General features: G+C 36.5%; 1 protein-coding gene across 5 annotated transcripts in view; it reads right to left on the bottom strand.

Annotated features, from left to right (window-relative positions):
• Positions 1–24,735, bottom strand: part of TASP1 (taspase 1) — a 307,406-nt gene that overhangs the window by 145,948 nt on the left and 136,723 nt on the right. For 4 of the 5 annotated variants that reach the window (XM_036892166.2, XM_036892168.2, XM_057502717.1 and 1 more), the window contains 2 exons: positions 18,082–18,201; positions 13,215–13,293 (listed from right to left, as the gene is read on the bottom strand). In XM_036892166.2, coding sequence (XP_036748061.1) covers positions 13,215–13,293; positions 18,082–18,201 — 199 coding nt within the window. The remainder of the gene's footprint in view (positions 1–13,214; positions 13,294–18,081; positions 18,202–24,735) is intronic. The other variant, XR_005026207.2, reaches the window with a different exon arrangement.

Raw genomic sequence — 24,735 nt, 5'->3', positions numbered from 1 at the left:
TGACTCCATAGCATCTTACTATGCTGATGGACAGTGACTGTTATGGGGTATGTGGTGGGGATTTGATAATAGGGGGAATGTAGTAACCACAATGTTGCTCATGTGAAACCTGAGTATAAGATTGTATGTCAATGATACCTTAATAAAATTTTTTTTTAAATGTGGGAGCTAGGACTTGAGAATATGGATGAATGTTGTAACCACAATGTTGCTCATATGAAACTTTCATAAGATTGTATATCAATGATACCTTAATAAAAAAATGTGGAGTCATCAGCATGTATGTGGTACTTAGCCATCAGACTGCATGGGAATACCAGGGAGTGGGAATACAAAGAGAGAGAGAAATTCAAGGACTAGGCCTCAGGGTGCTCCAAGATTGGGAGGTCAGGGAGATGAGAAACATTAGCAAAGGAGCCTGAGAAAGAGCAGTCAGTGCAGTGGGAAGACCAGGAGAATGTGGTATTCTGGAAGTCTATCAGGAAGAGTATTTCCAGGGAGAGCAAGTCATTCAAGCAACTGTGTCAAATGCTGCTAACAAGCCTAGAAGATGACTACTGGGCTTTGGAGGGGGCTGCTAATTTTGACAAAATCAGTGGAGTGGTAGAGAAAAAGGCCAGATTGATGTAGATTTCAGAGTAAATGAGAGAAGAGAACTAAGAAAAACAATGGACTTTAAATACAAACAACTCCTTGAAGTTTCACCTTGAAAGGTTGCTAAAAAACAGGGAAGACAACTTGAAGGGCGCTGAACCTTTCGGTGACCTGCACGTAGATTTCTAAGTAGAACAGGGCTCTTATCAAGGATGTTAATCAAGTGTGCTTGTGGCAGATAGAGAATAACGAAGAAAATAATGGCTTCTCTTAAAAAGGAAGCTGAGCATGGATTCCTGCCTTCATCCCACCCACAGAGGGCCCCCAGAGAGCAATGACCATATGGTACATATAGATGTCTGACGATGGTCTCCCACTGAATCTTGCATCACGTGGCTCCACTCTTGCAGGGAAGATTGTCCTCTGTCCTCCCGACAAAAGTTCCCAGGCAGGAGGTTTGCAGCACAGACTCAACAGACTTATCTCTCACAGAGGCAGAGGAAGACCTGTGCCTGAAAAACGAAGAAAGGGTGACATACTTCCAAGCCCCTGAGAAAGAGACTCTAATCACTGGCCCAGAAATATTCAGGCAAAAGCCTGGTCTCATTCTTTGCATTTTTTACCCCATAAATCTTTGAACCTACTCTTGGCAAGCCATGGCCATGCCTTCATTGCCTTCAAGTTTCTAGGACTATCCAGAGACAAGACCTAGAAAATCAAAGAACCTACAAACTCAGAAATCACCGGGCCTCAAATCAGAAACCAGGTAGCATATCTTTCTTCATGCCGGAATACTTGAAGGAAGGGAGTTAAAGCTTTGTCTCCGGATCTCAAGTCAGCTGCCACATAACGCTGGATTCACTGTATTCCTTTAAGAAAAAAACAGACTACACAGACAAGTAACAGAAGACCAATGTTAAGGTCAACTAGAGCATAAACTTAATCTCCTGTTTTTTTCCTCCTTCTGATCTTCTAATCCTCAAACTGCTCTTCCTTTCCATAGCCGAAGAAAGACCACAGATGTATCTTACATTATGTATCTGAAGTGTTACTGAAAAATTATGTGTGATTCTGAATTTAGAAAATTAAATCAAATTTTAAAGGGCTATTTAAAGAAATTCCACAGTGAACATGAATAATCTTTTTGAAAAGACAAATATCCTTCTAGAAGGAAGAATCATATATGCATTTCTTTCTTTTTTATTGACATATAACAGTGTGTAAATGTGAGTGTATAGCTTGTTAATTTGATACACTTATAGTATGACTGCCACTGTAGCAATAATTACCACCTCTATCACATTACGAAGTTATCCTTTCTTTTTAATGGTTGGAATACTTAAGTTCTAGTCTCTTAACAAGATTGATGATTATAATGCAATATTTTTGTCCATACATATGCATTTCCTGATTTTAATTTGTCTAGTAAACACTAAGTGCAAAGCTCTATGCCAGGCACTTAGGAAACACAAATATGCCCAAAGACCCCCCCTTTTTCAATAGCTTATAACACCATTTAAAGAAAGATTGAAACAAATTATTTATTTTCACAAAAGAGCTGAGAATAAGAAAACTTTTTACTCTAGTTTATCAATTCTAAAATATACTTTTTTTTACATTGTAAGTTTTCTGCAATCAGGAGGTGCATTAAAATTGATGGCAATCTCCTGTGACTGTCCTCCAGGCTACAGTTATAACACAGCTACCACTGTCTTTAGAAGTAAGCTGTTTCCATTTGTTGAACTTTCAGTTGAGTTATGTGCCATGTTGGAACTACATGCATTTAGTTTAACACATTTATGATGTGCTAAACATATTACAGTATAATACAGAATTGAAACAAAAAAAAGTGACTGTATACATAGGAAGGCATGGAAATAGTAATGGGGCATGATATTGTTATCAGTGCAGCAAATATTTCATGTTGGAAAAGTACCCCCAAATTCTATATTTTCTTGTAAAGCAACTATCATGTATTAAGTGATGAGAAATAATGTGTCACTGGCAGTCTTTTTTTTCCTCCATGGTTATATATGTTATATTGGTGTATTTTATTCTTGAATATGACAAAACATATGGGCAACAAAAGCAAAAAAGATCAAACTAAAAAGGTTTTGAACAACAAATGAGATAATCAACAAAATTAAAATGCAACCTACAGAATGGGAGAAGATATCTGTAACCCATTAATCTGATAACGGATTGCTATCTAAACTATATGAGAAAAAAGCAAAATTAAAATACAGGCAAAAGACTTGAGTAGACATTTCTCCAAAGAAGACATACAACTAGCCAACAAATACATGAAAAGGAGCTCAACATTAGTAATCATCAGAGAAATGCAAATCAAAACAATGAGACAGCACCTCACACATGTTAGAATAGCTATTATCCAAAAGACGAGAGTGTTGGTGATGCTGTGGAGAAACTCAAACCTTTGTACACTGTTGGTGGGAATGTAAAATGGTGAAGCTGCTATCTATCAAAAATAGTATGGAGGTTCCTCAAAAACTTAAAAATAGGACTATTATATGATCCAGTGATTCCACTTCAGGATATTTATCCTAAAGAACTGAAATCAGGATCTCAAAGAAATATCTGCATCCCCATGTTTACTGCATCACTGTTCACAATAGCCAAGATGTGAAAACAACCTAAATGTCCATCAGCAGAGGAGTAAAGAAAATGCAGTGTATACATATAATGGAATATTATTCAGCCTTAAAAAAGAAGGAACTCCTGCCTTATACAACAACATGGATGAACCCTGAAGACATTATGCTAAGTGAGAAAATCCAGTCACAGAATGACAGATACTGCATGATTCTACTTATATGAGGAATCTAAAATAGTCAAACTCATAGACACAGAGAGCAGAATGGTGACTGCCATGTGTCAGGGAAAGCAGAAATGGACATTTGTTATTCAATATTCATAAAGCTTCACTTATGCAAGATGAATAACTTCTAAAGGTCTGCTGTACAATACTGTGCCTATAGTTAAAAATACTGAATTATAAGAAGATGGAGGAGTAGAGAAAGCCTGAACCCACCTTCTCCCACCTGCACACTGAATTTTTACCCCTACACACAGAGCATTTCACCCTAAAGAAGAACAGAGACTGAAGTGAACACCTGCTATACAACAAGGGACAGAAAGATCAAATTTTGAAAAACCAAAGCAGCAGAAGAGACAGAGACAAAGTAACTGTGGGAACCCCACCCCGAGCACATCAGTGGGCAGAGGGGAGGGAGGGGTACCCCTGAGGCAGGAGTGGACCCCTTGCCCTGAGGCATAGGAAAAAAGCCTAGTGGTTTAAATAAAGTACAAGTACAACTAGACCATAAGTGAAAGAACCTAAGTTTCAGACCTAAACATCCATTACTTGGCAAGGAAACCCTTGAGGACAAACTGTGATTGGAGGAGCTGGCTAGAGCTATTGTTTGTGCTCCTTGTGCAGTGGAGAGCAGGATCTGGGCATGATCCAGCAGTTCCACCTGTTGCCTACTGTTATTCATAGGCCCAGACCCCATCATCACGCCCAGAAAGTTCCACAGCTCACAGACAGCATGCACAAATTTGCGGACTGTTGCTGAGGAAATTCCCCAGAGCACCACAGAGGAACTCACATGCCAGGCATGATCTGGGCACCCAGCAGTACCCATAGGCACCAACATGGGATTTCTCTGAAGCAGCCCAGAGTGTGCAGGAACTGCAGGAGAATGTGTACGGAGCCTGACTCCAAACTACCAGCAAACCTAGTGAGTATCTGAGGCAGAAAATTCCCAGAGCAGTCCTGCATGGCCCAGAGCACACACACAGGCATACAACTGAAGAAGCACGGGAAACGCAGCTGGTGCCAATCTGGGAGTTACCAGGAGTGTACCCAAGACCTGCCACTGGCCCACCACCATCTGCTGACCAGAGCAGAACTCACACCCAGAAGCCCCTCCAATGGCACCTCCAAGGCTACACTCCCAGGGTCATGCCCTGGGAGTACCAGTACCAGGTAAAACCCACCTCACATTTACTCCTCCAGTTTGCCAAAACCATAAAGTACACACAGTCTATACAGGGGACTTTCCTATACAAGGCCAATCCTTCAAGACCAGAAGAGCAAGCCCTTTTAAGTAATTCACAGACCCAAGCACAGAAAGTCATACAAAATAAGGAGACAGACCAATATACCCCAAGCAAAAGAACAAGAAAAAAAACAACTAAATGAAACAGAGTTAACCAATCTATCTGACAGAGTTTAAAGCAAGGGTTATAAAGACACTCAGTGGACTTGAGAAAACAATAGTGGAATTCAAGGTTGACTTCAACAAAGAGATAGAAAGCCTATAAAAAGAATCAATCAGACATGAAGAATTCAATAGGTGAAATAAAATATACACTGGAGGGAATGAACAGCAGAAAAGAGGATGCAGAAGAACAGATCAGAGATGTTAAAGATACAGTAATGGAAAGCATTCAAGCTGTACAGCAGAAGGAAGAAAGAATTAAAATAAATGAGGGTACAATAAGATAGCCCTGGGACAACATCAAATGTCCTATCATCACTCTTATAGGAGTCCCAGAAGTAGATGAGAGAAAGGAGTAGAAAATTTATTTGAAGAGATAATAGCTGAAAACTTCCCTAACATGGGGAAGGAAACAGTCTTATCAGGTTCCAGGAAGCACATAAGCTCCAAACAAGATGAACCCAGGAAGGTCCACACCAAGATTCATAATAATTAAAATATCAAAGTTCAAAGAGAAAAAGAATTTAAAAAAGCAGCAAGACAAAAGCAACAAATTAAATATAAGGGGAACCCCATAAGGTTATCAGCAGATTTTTCTACAGAAACTCTATATGCCAGAGGGAATGGCATGACATATTAAAAGTGCTGACTGGAAAAAAACCTCCTCCAACCAAGAATACACTACCCAGCAGGGCTACCTTCAGATTAAAGGAGAGATAAAGAGCTTCAAAGATGAACCTAAGTTAAAAGCATTCACTACTACTAAATCAGCTTTAAAAGAAATGTTAAAGGGACTTGTTAAGAGTAAAAGAAAAGGCCCTAAATAGAAGCAATAAATTTAAGAAAGAGAAAAATTTCCAAGTCAAAGCAAACATACAGTAGAGGTTACAGCTCAATTACTTAAAAGCTAGTATGAAGCTCAAAAAGACAAAAGTAGCCTGAACAAATATATCTAAAAATTAGTTAAGTGAATCACTTATCATAAAAGGTGTCAAAGAAGATATTATAAGCATCAAATGTGGAGGAGGGGAAGAAAAAAATGTAGTGCTGTTAGACTGTGTTCCAATTTAAGTGACCATCAGCTTCTTACAGATTGTTATATTCATAGGATGGATGTCATATAAGAAACCCATGGTAACCGTAAAACAAAAAAAATTACAATAGATACACCAAAAAGAAAGAGAAGGGAACCCAACTATAACACTAAAGAGAGTCACTGAACACAAGAGAAGACAGTAAGAGAGGAAGAATCCAAGAAGAACAACAAAAATTAACCAGGAAACATTTAACAAAATGGCAATAAATGCATACCTATTAAAAATTGCTTTAAATGTTAACGGAATGTTCCAATCAAAACACAGAGGGTGACTGACTGGATTAAAAAACAAGACCCATCTACTTGCTGCCTATAAGAGACTCATGTAAGACCTAAAAACTCACATAGACTGAAACTGAAGGGATGGAAAAAGATATACCATGCAAAGAGGGATGTAAGGATGTAAAAGCTGCAGTTGCAATACTTACATCAAACAAAATAGACTTCAAAACAAAGAAAGTAAGAAGAGACAAAGAAGGACATTACATAATGATAATGGGATCATTCTAACAGAAGGATATAACAAGCATAACATCTATGCACCCAACCTAAATATGTAAACCAAACACTAACAGCCCTAGAGGGAGAAATTGACAGCAACACAATAATCTTAGGGGACTTTAATGCCCCACTTACCACAATGGACAGATCATCCAGCCAGAAAATAAATAAGGGAACAGAGGTATTGAAGGACACATTAGATCAGTTAGACTTAACAGATATATACTGAAAATTCAACCCACGAACAATACAAATTTTTCTCAAGTGCACATCGAACATTCTCCAAAACAGATCATATATTAGGACACAAAACAACAAATTTAAGAAGACTAAAATTGTATTAAGCATCTTCTCAGACCACAAAAGCCTGAAACTAGAAATCAATTATAAGAAAAAAACTGGAAAAAAACACAAACATGTGGAGGCTAAACAACACACTTCTAAATAACCAAGGATCAAAGAAGAAATCACACAACACATGGAGACAAAAAAGAAACACAACTGTTCAAAATATGTGGGATTCAGCAAAAGCAGTTCTAAGAGGGAAGTTTATAGTAATATAGGCCTACCTCAAGAAACAAGAACAAGCTCAAATAAACAGTCTAACCCTAAAACTAAAGAGTCAGAAAAAGAACAAAGCCCAAAATTAGTAGAAGGAGGGGCATAATAAAGATCAGAGCAGAAATAAACAAAATAGAGAATAAGAAAACAATAGAAAAAAAAATCAATGAAACCAAGAGTTGGTTCTTCAGGAAGATAAATGAAACAGACAAATTCTTAGCCAGACTTACCAAGAAAAAAGAGAGGACACAAATAAACAAAATCAGAAATAAAAAGGAAAAGTTATAACCAACACCACAGAAATTCAAGAATTATAAGAGAATTCTAGGAAAAATTATATGCCAATAAATTGCACAAACTAGAAGAAATGGACAAACTACTAAAAACAGACAATCTTCTAAGACTGACCCAGAAAAAAACAGAAAAATCTGAACAGACCAGCTACTAGTAATGAAATTGAACTGGTAATCAAAAAACTCCCAGCAAACAAAAATCCCGAACCAGATGGCTTCATGGATGAATTCTACCAAACATTTAAAGACAAACAAATACCTATTCTGAAAGTACTCCAAAACAGAAGAGAGGGAATCTTCCAAATTCATTCTACAAGGTCAGCATTACTATAATACCAAAACCAGAAAAAGACACTACAAAAAAAGAAAATTATAGACCAATATCCCTGATGAACACAGATGTAAAAATCCTCAACAAAATATTAGCAAACCAAATTCAGAAATACATCAACAGAATCAATCATCATGACCAAGTGGGATTTATTCTAGGGATACAAGGACAGTACAATATTCATAAATCAATCAATATGATAAACCACATTAACAAAAGGAAGAATAAAAACTGTATAACCATCTCAATAGATGTGAAAAAGCATTTGACAAAATTCAACATCCATTCATGATTAAAAATTCTCAACAAAGTGGGTACAGAGAGAACATATCTCAACATAATAAAGGCCATAACAACAAACCCATAGCTAACATCATACTCAAAGGCAAAAAAATAGAAAGCTTTTCTTCTAAGATCAGGAGTAAGACAAGGATGCTCACTCTCACCACTTTTATTTAACATAGTACTGGAAGTCCTAGCCACAGTGATCAGATAAGATAAAGAGATAAAAGGCATCTAAATTGGTAAGGAAGAAGTAAAACTGTTACTATTTGCAGATGACATGATACTATATATAGAAAACTCTAAAGACTCCATCAGAAAACCATTAGAACTAGTAACTGGATACAGTAAAGTTGCAGAATACAAAATCAATATACAGAAATCTGTTGCATTCCTATGTACAAACAATGAACTAGCAAAAAGAGAAATGAGGAAAACAATTCCATTTACAATTCCATTCAAAAAGAATAAAATACCTAAGAATAAACCTAACCAAGGAGGTGAAAGACCTGTATTCTGAAAAACTGAAAGACACTGATAAAAACAATTGAAGAAGACACAAATAAATGGAAATTTATCCCATGTTCATAGATAGGAAGAATTAATATTGTCAAAATGGCTATATTGCCCAAAGCAATTTACAGATTCAGTGCAATCTCTACCAAAATACCAAGGTATTTTTCAATGAACAAGAGAAAATAATCCTAAAATTTAAATGGTAACACAAAAGAATCTGAATAGCTAAAGCAATCTTGAGAATGAAGAACAAAACTGGGAATATCATGCTCCCTGACTTCAAGCTATATTACAAGGTGACAGTGATTAAAACAGTATGATACTGGTACAAGAATAGACACATAAATCAATGGAACAGAATAGAGAGCTCAGAAATAAAACTATGTATATACAGTCAATTTATATATAACAAAGGAGCCACAAATATAATAAGGGGAAAAACAGTCTCTTCAAATAAATGGTGATGGGAAACTGGACATGTAAGAGAATGAAGCTAAATCACAATCCTATACCATATACAAAAGTAAATTTTAAATGAATTAAAGCCCTAAATATAAGACATGAAACCAGAAAACTCTTAGAAGAAAACATAGGCAAGAATATCATGAACATCAGCATGAGAAATTTCTTTCTGGATGGATCTCCCTTGGGCAAGAGAAACAAAAAAGGAATCAAAGAAGTAGGACTACATCAAACTAAAAAGCTTCTGCACAGCAAAGGAAACCCTCAACAAAACAAAAAGGCAACCTACAGTATGGAAGAATGTGTTTGTAAATAACTTATCTGATAAGGAGCAAACATCCAAAATATATAAAGAACTCATACAACTCAACACCAAAAATAAATAAATAATCCAATTTAAAAATGGGTAGAGGACCTGAATAGACAGTTTTCTAAAGAAGACATGCAGATGGCCAACAGACACATGAAAAGACGTTCAACATCACTAATCATTAGGAAAATGCAAAACAAAACCACAATAAGATATCACCTTACACCAATCAGAATGGCTACTATTCAAAAGACAAAATATAATATTGTCACGGATGTAGAGAAAAGAGAACACTCCTACACTGTTGATGGGAATGTAAATTGGTCCAACCACTGCAGAAAACAATATGAAGGTTCCTCAAAAAAACTAAAATACAAACATAGTATGACCCAGAAATTCTACTTCTGGGAATTTACTTGAAGAAAACAAAATCACTGATTCAAAAAGATATATGCACACCTATATTCACTGCAGCATTGTTTACAGTAGCAAAGATATAGAAGAAACAAAAGTGCCCATTGACAGATGAATGGATAAGTAAGAGGTGGTACATGTACACAATGGAATATTACTTGGGCTTAAAAAAGAGAATCTTGCCATTTGCAATGACATGAATGGACTTAGACGGTATCATGATAAGTGAAATAAGCCAGGCAGAGATAGGCAAATACCATATAATTTCACTTATATGTACAAAGCAAACAAGTGAAAAAGAAATAGACCCACAGATATAGACAACAGATTGTTGGCTATTATAGGGAGGGGGGTTGGGGTGGGCAAAATAGGTGAAGGGGATAAAGAGGTACAACTTGCAAATTATAAATGAGTTAGTCACAGGAATAGAAGTACAACATAGAGAATACAACCAATAATATTGTAGTATCTTGGTATGGTAATGGGGTAACTACATTTATTGTGGCAAGCATCTAGTAATGTATATAATTATTGAGTCACTATGTTATAAACCTGAAACCAATATTAAATTGTATATCAGCTTTATTCCAATAAAAAAAAATTTTTTTAATACTGCATTATACACTTAAAATTTTAAGAAGGTAGATCTCATGTTAAGTTTTAGCACAATAAAAAAACAGGAATCAACTTTTTTTTAATAATGGTGTAGCTTATAAAAAAGATAGTTACTTATTTTCAATAAGTTATTAATTTGTTATTTGTTATTTGTTATTAATACAGTTAAGTATTGAGCCACTATTCTGGGCCAAAAAAATGTGCTAAGTGTCCTCTACATGTCAACTCATTCAATCCTCACATACATTAAGGTAGGTATTATTCCTGTTTTACAAATAACGTCTTGTCAGGATCAAAGCCAGTGCGTGGAAGAGTCTGAACAAGAACCCAGGAGTTCACTCTGCTCCCTCCTTAGCTAGGCATATCTCCATGATGGAACAAGGTCAGCTCCTGCCACCTTCCTCTTTTTCCTACTCCCCACTGCCCAGTAATGAGAAAAAAATGCTGGAGTTTATCCCTCAGGCCAATGATCCAATCCCCCGTCTCTCCTCAGGAGAGCCCTATCCTGACCATAACTATCTTCCCTCTGCTTTTCAATTATCACCTTCCAAGAACTATAAAACTAAAATGTAGGCTGCATCTCTGGACTTTCTCCAACAGCCTAAAACACAAATCTTTTTCATTTTCAGCAACGAATTGCAAAATTTTGTGTCCCACCTTTTCTCTGACTTGGTCACCCAACTCTGCCATGTGTTTCCATTGTGAATCTCATAGCAATAGTTCCAGGAGAAAGACCCAGGGTCAAGCAATCACACAAAGTCCCAAAAATGGAAGGAGCTGAAGGCTTGTTCTGTTATCCTCAGGATTTGTGGGCTGCTGATGGCTGGTCCTTAAACTTGAGGATATAACATGATATGCCAGGCATCCAAGCTTAAAAGCTGCACTGGATGCCATGAACTGGAAACCTAAAGTTATCCTTAGTAATATGAAACTATCTTCAACTGGTAAAAGATGCGCAAAGGAGGAAATACCTAAGGGGAAGAAAGAAAGACCTTAATTTTACAATTTTAGCTTTAGCCACCCACTGGATTATACTTAATAGAATCAAATCTATGAGTGTGTTATTACTGCAACTTCTACATCACCAATTTTAAAAAGGAGGAAGGTGGACAATCCCAAGGAGATCAAATTTCTTTTCCAAAGTGACACAGTCAAGCAGGCTCTGAAGATTTCAGCTTAAAGTAGAATCTACGTCTCCTAACATCTAGACATGATATATTGACCAGAACAATATATCGACCAGAAATTAAATCAACACAACAAATACCAACTAATAATTCTTTGGGAAAATAAAAATCAAACAATGAATTTTCTTTTTTAGACTTTGGTTTGTTCCAATACCACCATTTTCCATAGACACGGAGCCATACTTAATGATGTGCACAAGCTGATTCCTACATATCATGTGTAAAGATTTTCATGTGCCGATATTAGATTAAAAACCAACTCATATTATTACATTATGTTCATCTCTTCAGAAATGAAAGACTAAAAAACAATCTTTTGCCAATTATATTAGTATGGTTTAGATTTAACATTATTTCATGTTTGGACTTCACCTGATATGCTAGTAGCACATAGTGATTTTTCCACTGATGCAAGGAATGAATGTAGGTCAGGAAGCTGCTATAATAGGAAGGCAGGAGAATATAGGTCTGAAAATAATAAGGTCAGGTCAACAGAAATGCAAAGAAGCAATAAATGTGAAAATGGTACCAAGATTTCAAGTGTTAGCAAAGAATAGGATACTGACAGCAATACAAGAGAGGGCATACAGGAGAAAGATGGCCAAGGGGTAGAATAAGGAATAAGATGCTTTGCTGAGCCTGCTGAATCTGATGTGCACATAAAACACCCATGGGAATATGCCCAACAGGAAGTCAGAAAGGACTAATGTGGACCTCAATGGAGAAGTCCAGAGTAGAGGTAGACGTGGAAGCCAATACCCTAAGAGATAACTGCTAAAATCATGAGAACAGCAGCAATGACACCAATCACCAAGAGGAAGCATACAGTGAGATAAAAAAAGTGAGCAGAGACCCACACCTGAAGTTGTTAGCGATGTAAAGAGTCTATGAAGAAGGCCAAAACAGAGCAGGTCAGAGGAGCAAGACAAACAAAGGACTTCCAGGATCTATGCTACAGACAGAAAAGAAAGAGCCACCTGCAGCAGAGATCACAGAAAGTCAACAGTGAGCAGTGGAAGAGGGCTGTTGATTGAGTGGTTTGTTAGTGTGGTGGGACAGAAACCAATGTGACAAGAAATTGAAAAAAGGAAGGAAAGGCTGCCTTATCAATCAACAGTCCTGATAAAGCCTGAGGATATGGGGAGACAGGCCTAGGGCTGTAACTTGAGAGAGAACATGGCAAAAGGGGTAGGCCAATATTATTCTGTCAACCATATGTAGCCCCACATTAAGAGAAAAGGCCTCAAGGACATCTGGCACAAGCATATGAAAACCTGGATCTAGACAACAGGCAATCTGTCCATTAAAATCCACCCCTCATCACAATTTCTAAATGGTAATGAAATGATAATAACTGATACAGATACAAAAAGAGGACTTACATTTTATTAAAAGTGTAGTTAGAGGACTAGAGACGATAAACTATATATTTTGAAATATACCTTACATATTTTATGTCAACATCTTAAGACATTTTCAGTTTTTGAAATGCCTTGTTATTTTAAGATCTTGTGTGTTTTAATTTGGTACTATCATGAGTCATGAGAGAAAAAAATCCACAGAAACATAATTTATAGTTAACTCCAGAGTTGTACTGAAAATGTTAGCAAAAAGCATTTACACGGTGATGCTTATGCTGTGAAATAATCCTTAAAAGCTCCCAAATAGCAAAGATCTTTCATGCATCAAAGCTCTTGTCTATGCAATGTCTTAGCACATCCGTATGTTTACAGATGAATATTGTTTTCATTCATTAAGTAACCCACAGGGTTGAAGTTATGAAAAATGGTCATGAAAGCAGCAAATACCTGAGGTACTCACAGCTGTGGAGTAGGGATTGTGAGCTCCAGTATTTTCGGCCCAGCAGCCACATCCATAAAGAGCAGCCTGGGAAAAAAGAAAAGAGATAAATATTTTATTTCAGAAATATTATGGGTAATTACTAGCTTTCAATAATAGACAAAATCATACCCATCCAATAACACCTGATTTATTGCACAGCATATTTATATGATGTTTATCAATAGGGCAGCAAAAGCAGATGTGGTATAAGACCTACCCCAACAATGGCTCTAACCCTACCAAATTATATTTTTAACTCTTGTATTAACCTAAAATTCTTCAGAAAATTGCAAAAGAAACTTTCTTAGAGTCTCATCAGTATAGTTTTTTCCTTCCATGAAAAACATTCCCTCTACTGTAATTTGTCAGCTGGTTGCTCTTTAGGCCCCTTGACATCATTGTGTTTGCCTTAAAATAGTGACTCTCAAACAAGGTGTGTGTCAAATAGCTTGGGGAGCTTAGTGACAGGAACCATGGTTCATAGATACTCTAATTCAGTGGTCTGGGGATTGGACTAGAATTGGCATTATCAACAAGGGCCCCAGTGAGGCTGGGATGCAGGAGGTCCCTCTGCCACCCCCTACAAAACCCTGTTCAGGAGACCCTTTTCCATGCCTCCCTTGGGTGGTACAACAGGAACTGCAAACAGTATGAGCCACAGAGCCTAGTGTATGCTCACCACTGTGCTCAATTCTGCCAGATATAAAGAAAAGCGGCAAGAAGGCCTGTTGAAGCCAATCACTTTATGAGGCGGCAGCAGATTTATATGTCTGAAACCACCAGGAATACAGTGCACTACTATGGCTTTATAAAAGAATATGACAATCATTCTGATTTTGTTTCCAATAATGCCACCCAGAATGTCATCTCTTCAGTACCCACAACAACAGTGGGAGGGGACTCACAATGAATAACTTTTCCACTCTTTAGTCAGAAGCAGAATTAGGAAAACCCTTAGAGAGCCATCCTAGAGAAATATAAAGGGGTGTGCTCAAGAATGTTTATTACCACAAGTTCTTAAGAATGAAAAACTTAACACAACATAAATGCCAGTTAGTAAAGAAATAGCTACATGCTGGCCTAGCAATAGTGGAATTCATTGCAAAGAATTAATTTTTTTTAAGCATCTTCAGAAACGAATACAATACAATCTCCAAAACACCAAAACATACTGTTAAAAAAAGACAAGCCGAAACAATATACTCAGTGCTCAGTATGGTTGATAGAGAAAAAAATATTCCCATAGTAACAGAAATAGTACTGTTACTTCCTAGGAGCTCACTTCTGATGACTGGGGGAAGAAGCTAGGACTGGGAATGGTACCAGACAGACTTCACCATTCTGTAATATTCTATTCTTTACAAAAGGACTTCAGAAGTCATTTGGTCCAATATTCTACCCAGAACAGAATTTCCAGAAAATATCCCAGGAATTTCTGATACTGAGAACCTCATGCCTCATGTGGGGACATTGTCTCCTTTTGGACGCTTCCCACTGGCAAAAAGTTCTTTCTTACACTGAGCTTTATCATAACTTCTGCCCACTACTCTGGGTCTACTCTCTGGAAATACTTTAAGTTCCCCTAAAGTCCTCCAAATTCTCAAAAACAGCCATCCTAATGCTCTGATTGCTCTTTTCCCATTCAGAGAACACTAGATTTTTTAGCTGTTCCTCAAGGCTTTGAGAGGTATACACCTACCCCCCTCGCCTACTCATCCTCCTTGAGAAATAATCCAAAGTCTGAGATAACCAGATGAAGTCTCCCATGTTTATGTGACCTACAGTTGCCATCAGCAGTGGTCACTACAATAGGCCTCTTAAAAGGAGAGCCAGGAACTGAACACAACACTCCCAATATGGCAGACAGTAGAAAATCTATTATTGCCTTTGAAAACACCATGAAATACACAAGACACCTGGGTCCAACCAGTATCTGAAAGCCCCACAGAAATTATTCAGCACATAGATTTCAGAATAAAACTGGCAGATTTGCAGGATAAGCCATTCAACTGGTACCACCTGGGACAAGTGCTGGGTCACCTGATACCACAGAGAGCACACGACCTCAGTGGAAGGGCCCATTCTTCCTTCACTGAAAACCCTGCACATTAGCCACTGTCCTTTCCATTCCCCACAATTATCTTGACCAGGAGCCTAGTGCTTTACCAAAAAACAGTAAATAAAGCCACAAGGACACTTCTTAGAAACCCAAAGGAGGTCATCTTTTTCTAGAAAAGAAAGAATATTTATTCATATTATTCGTTTCTTCTCTCTAAGCAAGTTCCCTTTGTGCTACCTCCCCTCAATTTCATGACTTAAAGTTGTCTTCCTTAATCTTCTGAAATCATCTGGGCTGAAACAGTGATAGGTCAGATAAAAGAAAGAATCAGTTTATCTCTCTCTACTCCACTTCTTTGGATAAAAATATAACAATCTTAAGCAAGCCTTAAAAACAGACAAAAAAAACTTCCTTCTTTTTAAAAGTAACATTTTATTAAAATTTCAATACAGGTATTATCATTCAGTAAAAGTAGATCATATATTATTACTTAATATAATATTATCATTACTTAATCTTCTTTGGGCCTTATTTTACTCTTTTATAAAATGAGGATAACAAAAATAGCCACCTCACGGCATTGTATGAGCACATGAATTAACACACCTGTTGCACATAGCAAAAGATTAATAAACAGTAGCTATAGCTGTTTTTACAAGGGACTGTGATAAGCGATTTAAATGCATTATGTCATTTGTCATTTACTCTTTTGGAACTTTGTTAGATAGCTATTTATCCCCATATTAAAGTTGGAGAAAGTAGAGCTTAGCTTATCCATAATAAGGGGACTAAGTGGGGAAATAAGATTAAAATAAAGGTTTACCTGAGTCCAAAGTCCACACCTAACTACTAAACCAAACTGCCTGTTGTGTGCAGGTTAGGTGGGGGTCGGGTAGAGTGGAATATAATAATTCCTCTCTCGTGTCCTGGTGGTAAAATCTAATTATTATGGTAAGCCAAGCAACTAAGTTCTAATTCAAATGCCCATTTCATCATCTGAACTGTTATCATTTATCCAGAACAAAATAATATGCTAAAATTTCTTAGTTCCTTTGTGCATTTAAAATGTATTTAAAAGTATCTACTTGCAGCACATTTTGAAAAAATAGTCATTGTTTTTAATACTTTGTCTCTTGTTTCATTCTGTCCTGATTATCAAGAAGAATAGTTCTTCACCTCTCATCTGATGCTTATATATTTTCCAGGCTTATTAAGTCTCCTCTATCCAAGCAATATAATCCAATTAAGCACCTGTAACCACTTTTAGTCCTCTCCCCCACACCATTTCCTGACTTTGAGGCTCTCAAAAGCTGTGTATTCATACACCAGCCAAGTGGGGCAAATCAGTATGTAAGCTTTATGAAGTTTTTCTTTCTCCAAAATAGTCTCATGTGCAGTGGCAGGATGGCTTCCAGATTATTCAGTGTAACATCCTAACATGGTCCAGCACTATGCCTGGTTCTGCTGTTGCTATTTTGCTAATCAAAACAAACAAAAAACAGTGAGAAAGTCATGGGAACCACACAATGCAATGAAGGCGGCTCTTCTGGCTTTTCTCCTTCCTTCTCCACCAAGGCATCCAAATCTGATATGCCAAGCTTGGTTTTCTTATTCCAAACTTGACAAATACCCAGCCTTTATAATGTGGAAAAACACCATGACCAGACAAAGGCTTTTTATAATGAGTTCAAAGCATTGTATTGAGTGATCATTCCCCATAAATGCCCTTGAACAGTAGGCAAAGAGTAGCACAAAATTAATAATTCTGCCCTACGCCTTCCCATCACAGTACTGCAAGTGGGTTATTCATAATAAAGGGCAGATCCGGGAACATCACTTGGGGTTTTGCAAAGATGTCCTGCATGAATCAGATCACTTTGCTCCAAGCATTCACTCAACCCCAGGTCCAAGGCACCTGTGACCCTGTGAGGGACAAAATGCACAAAGCATGCCCACAGTGCTCCACGTTTAACACGAGATACAAACCCTGAGCTTAAGCACTTCCCTTGCAACTACCTTAACTCCAACTCATTTGTTCAGTCAACAATATTTATTAAGCCCATAAGTAATGTGCCAAATTGTTTACACTCAGAAAGCTTACTAGATCAAATGGATTGTTAATTTTATTCTCAGTACAATGAGAATTATGTAAAAACTAGATAAGGGGGTGGTGGAAAGTGGTGTGGATGTGGAAGTGAGCTGGGAATAAGCCAGTGCACATAAATTAGAACCCCCTTATATCTAGATTTCTTGAGTGACATCATGAGTTAGGGTGACCTGAAATACTAGTTAGTCTACAAAATAGCTGAAATGCTGGGTCAGAGGAGGGATTTAGAGGGTCAAAATGTTACTGTTCCTTGAATGGAGGAAAACCAAAATGTGACCCTAAAATCATTTTCCCACCCAAAAAGCAAGCAGCAGTATAGTCTGGTAGAGCTTGTTCCTAAAGAGAATGGCATTTACGAAGAAAGAAAAAATGGAAATCAATGCACAATTTATCAAATGTCTACAAATACCCAGGCCAGTACCAAGCCTTGTGAGAGTAACAAAACATTAGGATTACCAATTGTAAAGATCAAAAAGAACCTTATTAACACAAGATAGGTTTTTTTTCCAGAATCTTGAAGAGGTATTTGATGAGGTAGATTAGTAAGTGCTAAAGAAGAGTGATATCATTTATCTTTGCTAAAGAAAAAAATGTCCCCACTGATTTAAAAGATTGCGAGCTAGAAAAATCCATGGCAAGTTAGTTTAAAAGCTCCAAAGTGACTTACCTGCCCAACTCTCCCTGGATGTTTCAAGGCCAAGCCTCCGCTGGAGACAGCAGCAGCCACATTACCTTCATGGTCCACAACCACCGCACCCACTGTGTCTAAAGTGCCTGAGTCATTCTCCTGCAGAGCAAAAGCGGTGTGAGCATTCAGTGAGCAGAGCGTGTGACAATGTGATATGACAACCCAGCACTTGTCAGTATAATCGTGACATGATGAGATCTGAGCTAATCCTCAAGCGAAGATTCAGCAACTGCCTAAAATTATCTACTATCATGCTGCCATTAAAACCCTACTCAAGTCAAAATGTATTTTCCACTAAAAAATCCTGAATAAAAGGAGTCCCACTGATTTTCTCTTAATAACAAAACTACAAACAATTTAATATAAATTACAGTATATCACAATGCCTCCTTACTCTCTGGAATTAAGTTCATGCTTAGAATTTGTACAGGAAAATATCTGGGGCATAAATGAACCAATAGATGCCATTATTAGTACTTTTTAATATTATACAATCTCTGCAAGTACTATATTCAGCATAATAAGTGAAGAGAATGGAACTTAGAATCTTGAAGTACACTATGCTTTAATTTTATTTTACAATTCCTTCCTTATGAGAAACTTTATGGCAAGCTCTCTTCAATTCTGTATTAATAATATGCTTGCCAATCATATAGCCAAAAAGTGTACATTCCTAGGAGGCAGGTATCTTTGTGTTTCTGTGTCTTGTCCCAGGTCATGGATGTTTAAAGCATTTCACATGCAATGACTACAAGCAGCTTTCTGCTCCTACCTCCTAGATTTCTGGGTTACCTGTGCAAGACAGAAAAACTTAACAATGCTGGATAAAAATCAAAATTAAAAGAAGCAGGAAAAAAGTTCCATTAAAAAATATATCATTTTTTAAAATATATTAAAGGCAGGAGTTTTGCAGGTCTTTAGGTTAATAGCTGTCATGGTTGTGTTCTTTCACTAAGGCACAGGTTTTCACACTGTGCCCCAGAACCCAAGACCCTTACCCTCACCCACAAGTGTGCACAAGAGAACCAGGCACAACCCCAGATTAAACAAGAGAAGCTCCCCCTCTTGTGTGGTTTAGTGAACATACTACTGAGCAAGACATTTGCACTGAGGGATCCCTGGTTAAGAAGTTTTTGAAATGCCACACTACAGCAATTCCCAGAAAAGTCAATGAGCTCCTAGCACCACCTCAGAAGTTGAGCAACACTGTAGAGTTTTGAAATATTGGAAGCAGAATACAAACAAAAGATTTTTTCTTTAAAGCAAACTGAAAAATTCAGAGGTAAGAGTATACAACAAATTATTATATTAAGACTGTCTAGACATTTACATTTCTTTGTTCCTGCTCTAAATTCTAACTCTTCTTAAATATACTGACATATTAGGACAGTACTTATTGGATAGAAAAGATGTGACTGACTGAAAAGAGTGTGGAACTCCTAGTCTCCCTTCTAACCATGGCTGGTGAAGTCTAGCCAATGGACCCACAGGGTCACATCCCCTATCTGTTTGTGGCAGACTTTCAAGGATAGTTCCCTAACCTGACTGAGGAAAGGTCCAATCCACTCTGTTTCATTTTGCACAGAACAGACTTTCAGAACATACTTATTCTTTAGTTAGGAGGAAATAAAGCATGACCACATCCCTGGTGTCATAAAACAAGCCAAACAAGCAATGGTACATGCCATTCCAACATCAGGCCTTGGCCCTCCATCATCTTTTGTCAAGATTCAATTTCAGGCAAATCCAGAGGATGCCACTATCTCTGGGAAGACTTACGAATAAGTGGGTTCGCTCATTTGGTAAGGACAGAGTGAAGTGTACCTTCTTTGGTAGGTAAGATGAAATTATCAAAGTAAAGAACACATCAGACACATTTTATTCCAGGAAAGACAGTTAATCTTAAAGAGAAATGTACTTTTAAGGTAAACATTCTTTTTGTTATTCTATGAAATAATTCCCAAATCTTTATATCCTTGTAATTTTAGATAGAGAAGTGTCTGCTCCTTGCCAAGAGGCCAAGTCTTATGTCTTCTACAGGCTTCTACAGGCTTCTCAGACTCATGTGCATACAAATCACCTGGAGAACATGTTTATATGCAGATTCTGATGGAGTAATCTGGAATTGGCCAAGAGCTGTATATCTAACAATCACCCAGAATGCTGATGTTGCAAGTCCATAGGGCCTACCTCAAGAAACAAGGTGTGATAGCATCCCCCAGGATCACTATCAGCCAAACACCGATTCTACTTATTCTCAGGCAATAAATTATATAGGCACAAATCTGCTGATGGAGAGACTTTAGCCAACTAAAACTAACGTTACATCAACATAAGACTTAATGTTCCATTTTGGTCAGTTATCAATTGGCAGCATATCACCGTGATCATACCACCATCAACATATTACAAGTATTTTCAAGTACTGACCTTATACTGGTTCTTTCCAAAATAGACAACTCTCATACAAATGAACAGACACTATAAAATAACTTTCCTCACAAAACAAGTCAGAAAGGGATATTCTTTATTAATTCTTTTTTGTTAACTGTGATTGCTGATCCTACCCAAGCATTCTATAAAATAGAATTTTATGGGATATAAAACATATACACAACAATATGCATTATCTGTAAAACCATTCTCTTAGAGCATTTCAATCAGGATATTGTGAACTGTGAGAACTCTTATGCCTAACCAAACAATTATAGAAAGACACTAAAGGATTATACACAGATGGATTTACTGTAACCTGGATTTCAAAAATGAAAAATCAAGTGAAAAATAGAGAATCCTGTTCCAAATTAAGCTTAATATTCCTAGGGGCTTGCAACACCTGAAAAATCAGAATTACTTCATAAATACTCAAGAATTAGTTCATTGATTTCACATAGTGAAAAGCAAACTTAAGGATGATGAAGTAATATTTAAGCATTTTTATGAAGTGCAGATAAATTGAGTGAAATACAAACACTGGTATTTGGGCCATAATAATTTCACAGAACTCATTTGTACAGAAATGAAATCTTAGGGAAGTTAAAAAACACACAATGACTGTTACTATACAGAGCTACTATTAAACTCTTACACTCCATAAATACTTAAAAGTAAATGCACCACACAGATACACATGTAACTATTGTCCTTGACTGAAACATGCTATTTCCTTACTTTTTTGATAAAAATGTAACTAAAAAGCAACTGTATAAACCATAGGTCCCTCAAAAGAAACACATATATATAAAATTGGCATAGAGATTGCATGCATTAAGGAAAACACTGAAATAAAACTTTCTTGAAGTAACCAATAAACTAGTAATCACTGTTAGACTTAATGTCAGAAGTTTTTATTTTGCTCTGCTCCAAACTGGAGATGGCTATTACACAGCTGTTGTAAGAATTAAATTAAGTAACACACATAAACTACTTTAAAAGGAATAATCCCTTAAAACAAAGTTCCGGTACTTTCCACCAGAAACTTAAGCCTCTAACCTGAGCTCTAACTCTGAAATCTGCCAACACACACCATAGTTCAGTTACTTATCTCATTAACTTGGTCTTTCTTTTGTACAGAATTATTCAAATGCCAAATACCTACAAGAATAATACCTCAGATGTTAAGTGCATCTGGAAACTGGTGTATGACAGAATTATCCTAATAAAATAATAAAGGAAGAAATACACTTTTAAAAAGATCCCAAACCTTCCTAATACACCATTATCAGGTCTGTGAGCAGCATTATAATTGGCATGAGCTCCACTTCCCTCCATGACAGGACCACAATGGCAGCACAAAGCCTTATCACCTTTGAGTATCCTAAACATGGAATGATAGCTCGGGCTACAGGAGACCTAGATCTGGCTCCACATTTATCTCTCGCATTTATTATCATAAACCAGCCCCAAAGTGGGGCCACTGTGGGCTCACAGTATATCAGGTGTTTTTAAACAAAATTATGATTTAACTTGAATTATCTACTCTCATGTATCTGACTTGACTGAAACCAAGGAAAATTTGGATATAAGAACACCCAATGACCTTTCTTTTCTTTCTTTAGATAATCATCCTTTTGATGCCTAATATTATAAATATTTCTCTAAACTACAGTCAAGATATCTATTCTTAAATAATCCTTTATTTTCTTTAACAAGTGTGTATTGAATATCTTTGCAGCACTATACAAATAAGTTCTATACATATCTACAATAGAGGAAAAATACATTATATAAAAATCATTGTTGTCTATTCCCTAAACCACTCAACAAAAGTTAAAAGAAACATTTTAGTCTCAAAATAAAGTGGGTTGGCCATACTTTTAAGGGGCTTTAATACACCTGGATTACAGCTTTAATTATAAATTCATACTCAAACAAAAACAAAGTTCCAGAGGAATACGTAAAATTCCAAACCCTCAAGACAGCAAAGGACAGTGGTTTTCAACTCACAGAATTCCTAGTGTTCTAGAGCTTGCAACATTAAAGGTGAAAAAGACAATGGTTTTAAATTTGATTTTTAAAATTATCTTTTAAATAATGAATTACGGGTTTTTCTGGTGAAAAGGGAACAGTTTGAGAGCTTCAGTGTGCATGCTGAGTGAGCATGTGCAAGTGATGGTAGAAACCAGATGAACATACTCATGACTTAGATTATCACACAGCTAAAGAGTAAAAACCACCACCAGGGTAGTTTTATATAGCTTTAAATCATTTTTAGTCTTATTCATATTTGTTTAATTAAAGTTATTTAATTTAAACTCAGAATGAACCACTGGTTAAGGATAGTAAACCTGATATACTGGAGTTCAAATAAAAATTACAGAAAATGATGCTAATTCTGACAAGTTCCTTAAGATAATATGAATTAGATCATGAAATTGCATTCATCTGATCAAAACCCAGGCTACATTTTCAATGACTTCAAAAATCATCTTAAAAATATAATGATGAATATATCCAATTTAGCTTAATTTTCTAAAATAAATACTAATCACAGTTTTTAAGTTCCAAATCAAAATTTGAAAATTCTAAATTAAATATACCACTATGACCTAGCAATTAAACCACCAAGGACTTACAAAACAGAAATCAAAATACATATGACAAAAGACTTGTCAAGAATGTTCATAACACTTTTCACTGCAATAGCCAAAGCCTGGAAACAGCCCAAATGTCTATCAAGAGGTAAATGGGTACACAAACCGTAACATAGGCAACAATGGAGGACTGCTCAGGAATAAAAAGGAATTAATGACATGAACAATAACATGGATAATCTCTTGGACATACACTGAGTAAAAGATGCTGGACACAACACAGTACATAACACATGATTTCATTTATATGAAGTTGTGGAATAGGTAAAATTACTCTATGGTGAAAAATCAACAGAAAAGTGGTTGTTTTGAGAAGGGCATTGATAATGAAACAGCATGAGGAACTTTCCTGAATAATAACATTGTTTTATATTTTAGTAACGGTGTGGATTACATGGTTGGATACACAAGTCAAATTCACTAAATTATACACTTTAAAAGATGCATGCATATCACTGTACGTACATTTTACCTTAAAAAATCAACAGCTGATGTATTTAAGTATACAACCAAGAATTCAAGCCATTAGGTCATGAATAAATTATGTAACTTTTCCTAATAGTATAATACATTTATATTTATGTAACACTTATTGTACATTTTATTGCAAATATAAGTAGAGGGGAGAAAGGCATTGGAAAATGAGAGAGATGGTAAAAAAAAAATGGAGAGATAGTCTAATGAATGTTCAGCTGTAAAGAACAGGCAGAATTTAAAAAAAGAAAATATTTTAAAAGAAAATGGCTCAAATTTACCAGAATTAATGAAAAATAAAAATCCAGGTTTTCAGGAAGCCAGAGAGGAAGGAAAGCAACCAGGTAGAAAGAGAAGGTCACCTGCAAAGGAATGACAGAATCCCCAGGAGCCCAGTGGAAGCTAGAAGACAGTAGTGTACCTGCAAAGTCCTCAGGGAAAAGTAACTATAAACTTAAAATTGGGCTCCCAACAAAGTTACCTTTAAGGAACAAGAATAAAATAAAGACATTTATAAATAAATAAATAAAATAAGTTTACCACCAAGAGACCATTATATTTAATACTACAACATGGCCTCCTTCCCTGTCCTCCCACCACTTACTCACATCCACACTTCATCTCCCTTTTTTGGCTCTAATTCAACTCTATCTTTTTTATCATCTTCTAAAATATATAATTTATTTTGGTATGGTTTAAATTGCCAATCTCCCCTACAAGATTGGAAGATCCACACAGAAAGTAATTTTTATACGCTTTGTTTTCATTAACATATACTAAACATACAGAAAAGCACGTGACACCTTGTAGGTACTCAGTAACCTATTTGTTGAATGGATGAATGAATAAATGAATTATATACTTAAGGAAGAAGAAAAATATTGCTATGGTCTGAGTATCTCCTTCTGAAATTCACATGTTGAAATCCTAACCCCCAAGAAGGTGGGGCAATGGAAAATGAATGTGATTAGTACTCCTCTAAAAGAAGCTCCAGAAACTCCTCGATCTCTTCTACCATGTGAGTTTACAGAAAAAACATGGCTATCTGAGAAACAGGAACTCACCA

Source organism: Manis pentadactyla, chromosome 5 (assembly GCF_030020395.1).
Source record: "Manis pentadactyla isolate mManPen7 chromosome 5, mManPen7.hap1, whole genome shotgun sequence".
In the NCBI taxonomy this organism is placed as follows: Eukaryota; Metazoa; Chordata; class Mammalia; order Pholidota; family Manidae; genus Manis; species Manis pentadactyla.
Note: the sequence above shows the minus strand (reverse complement) of the source record. Positions and strands in the feature narration are given on the sequence as shown.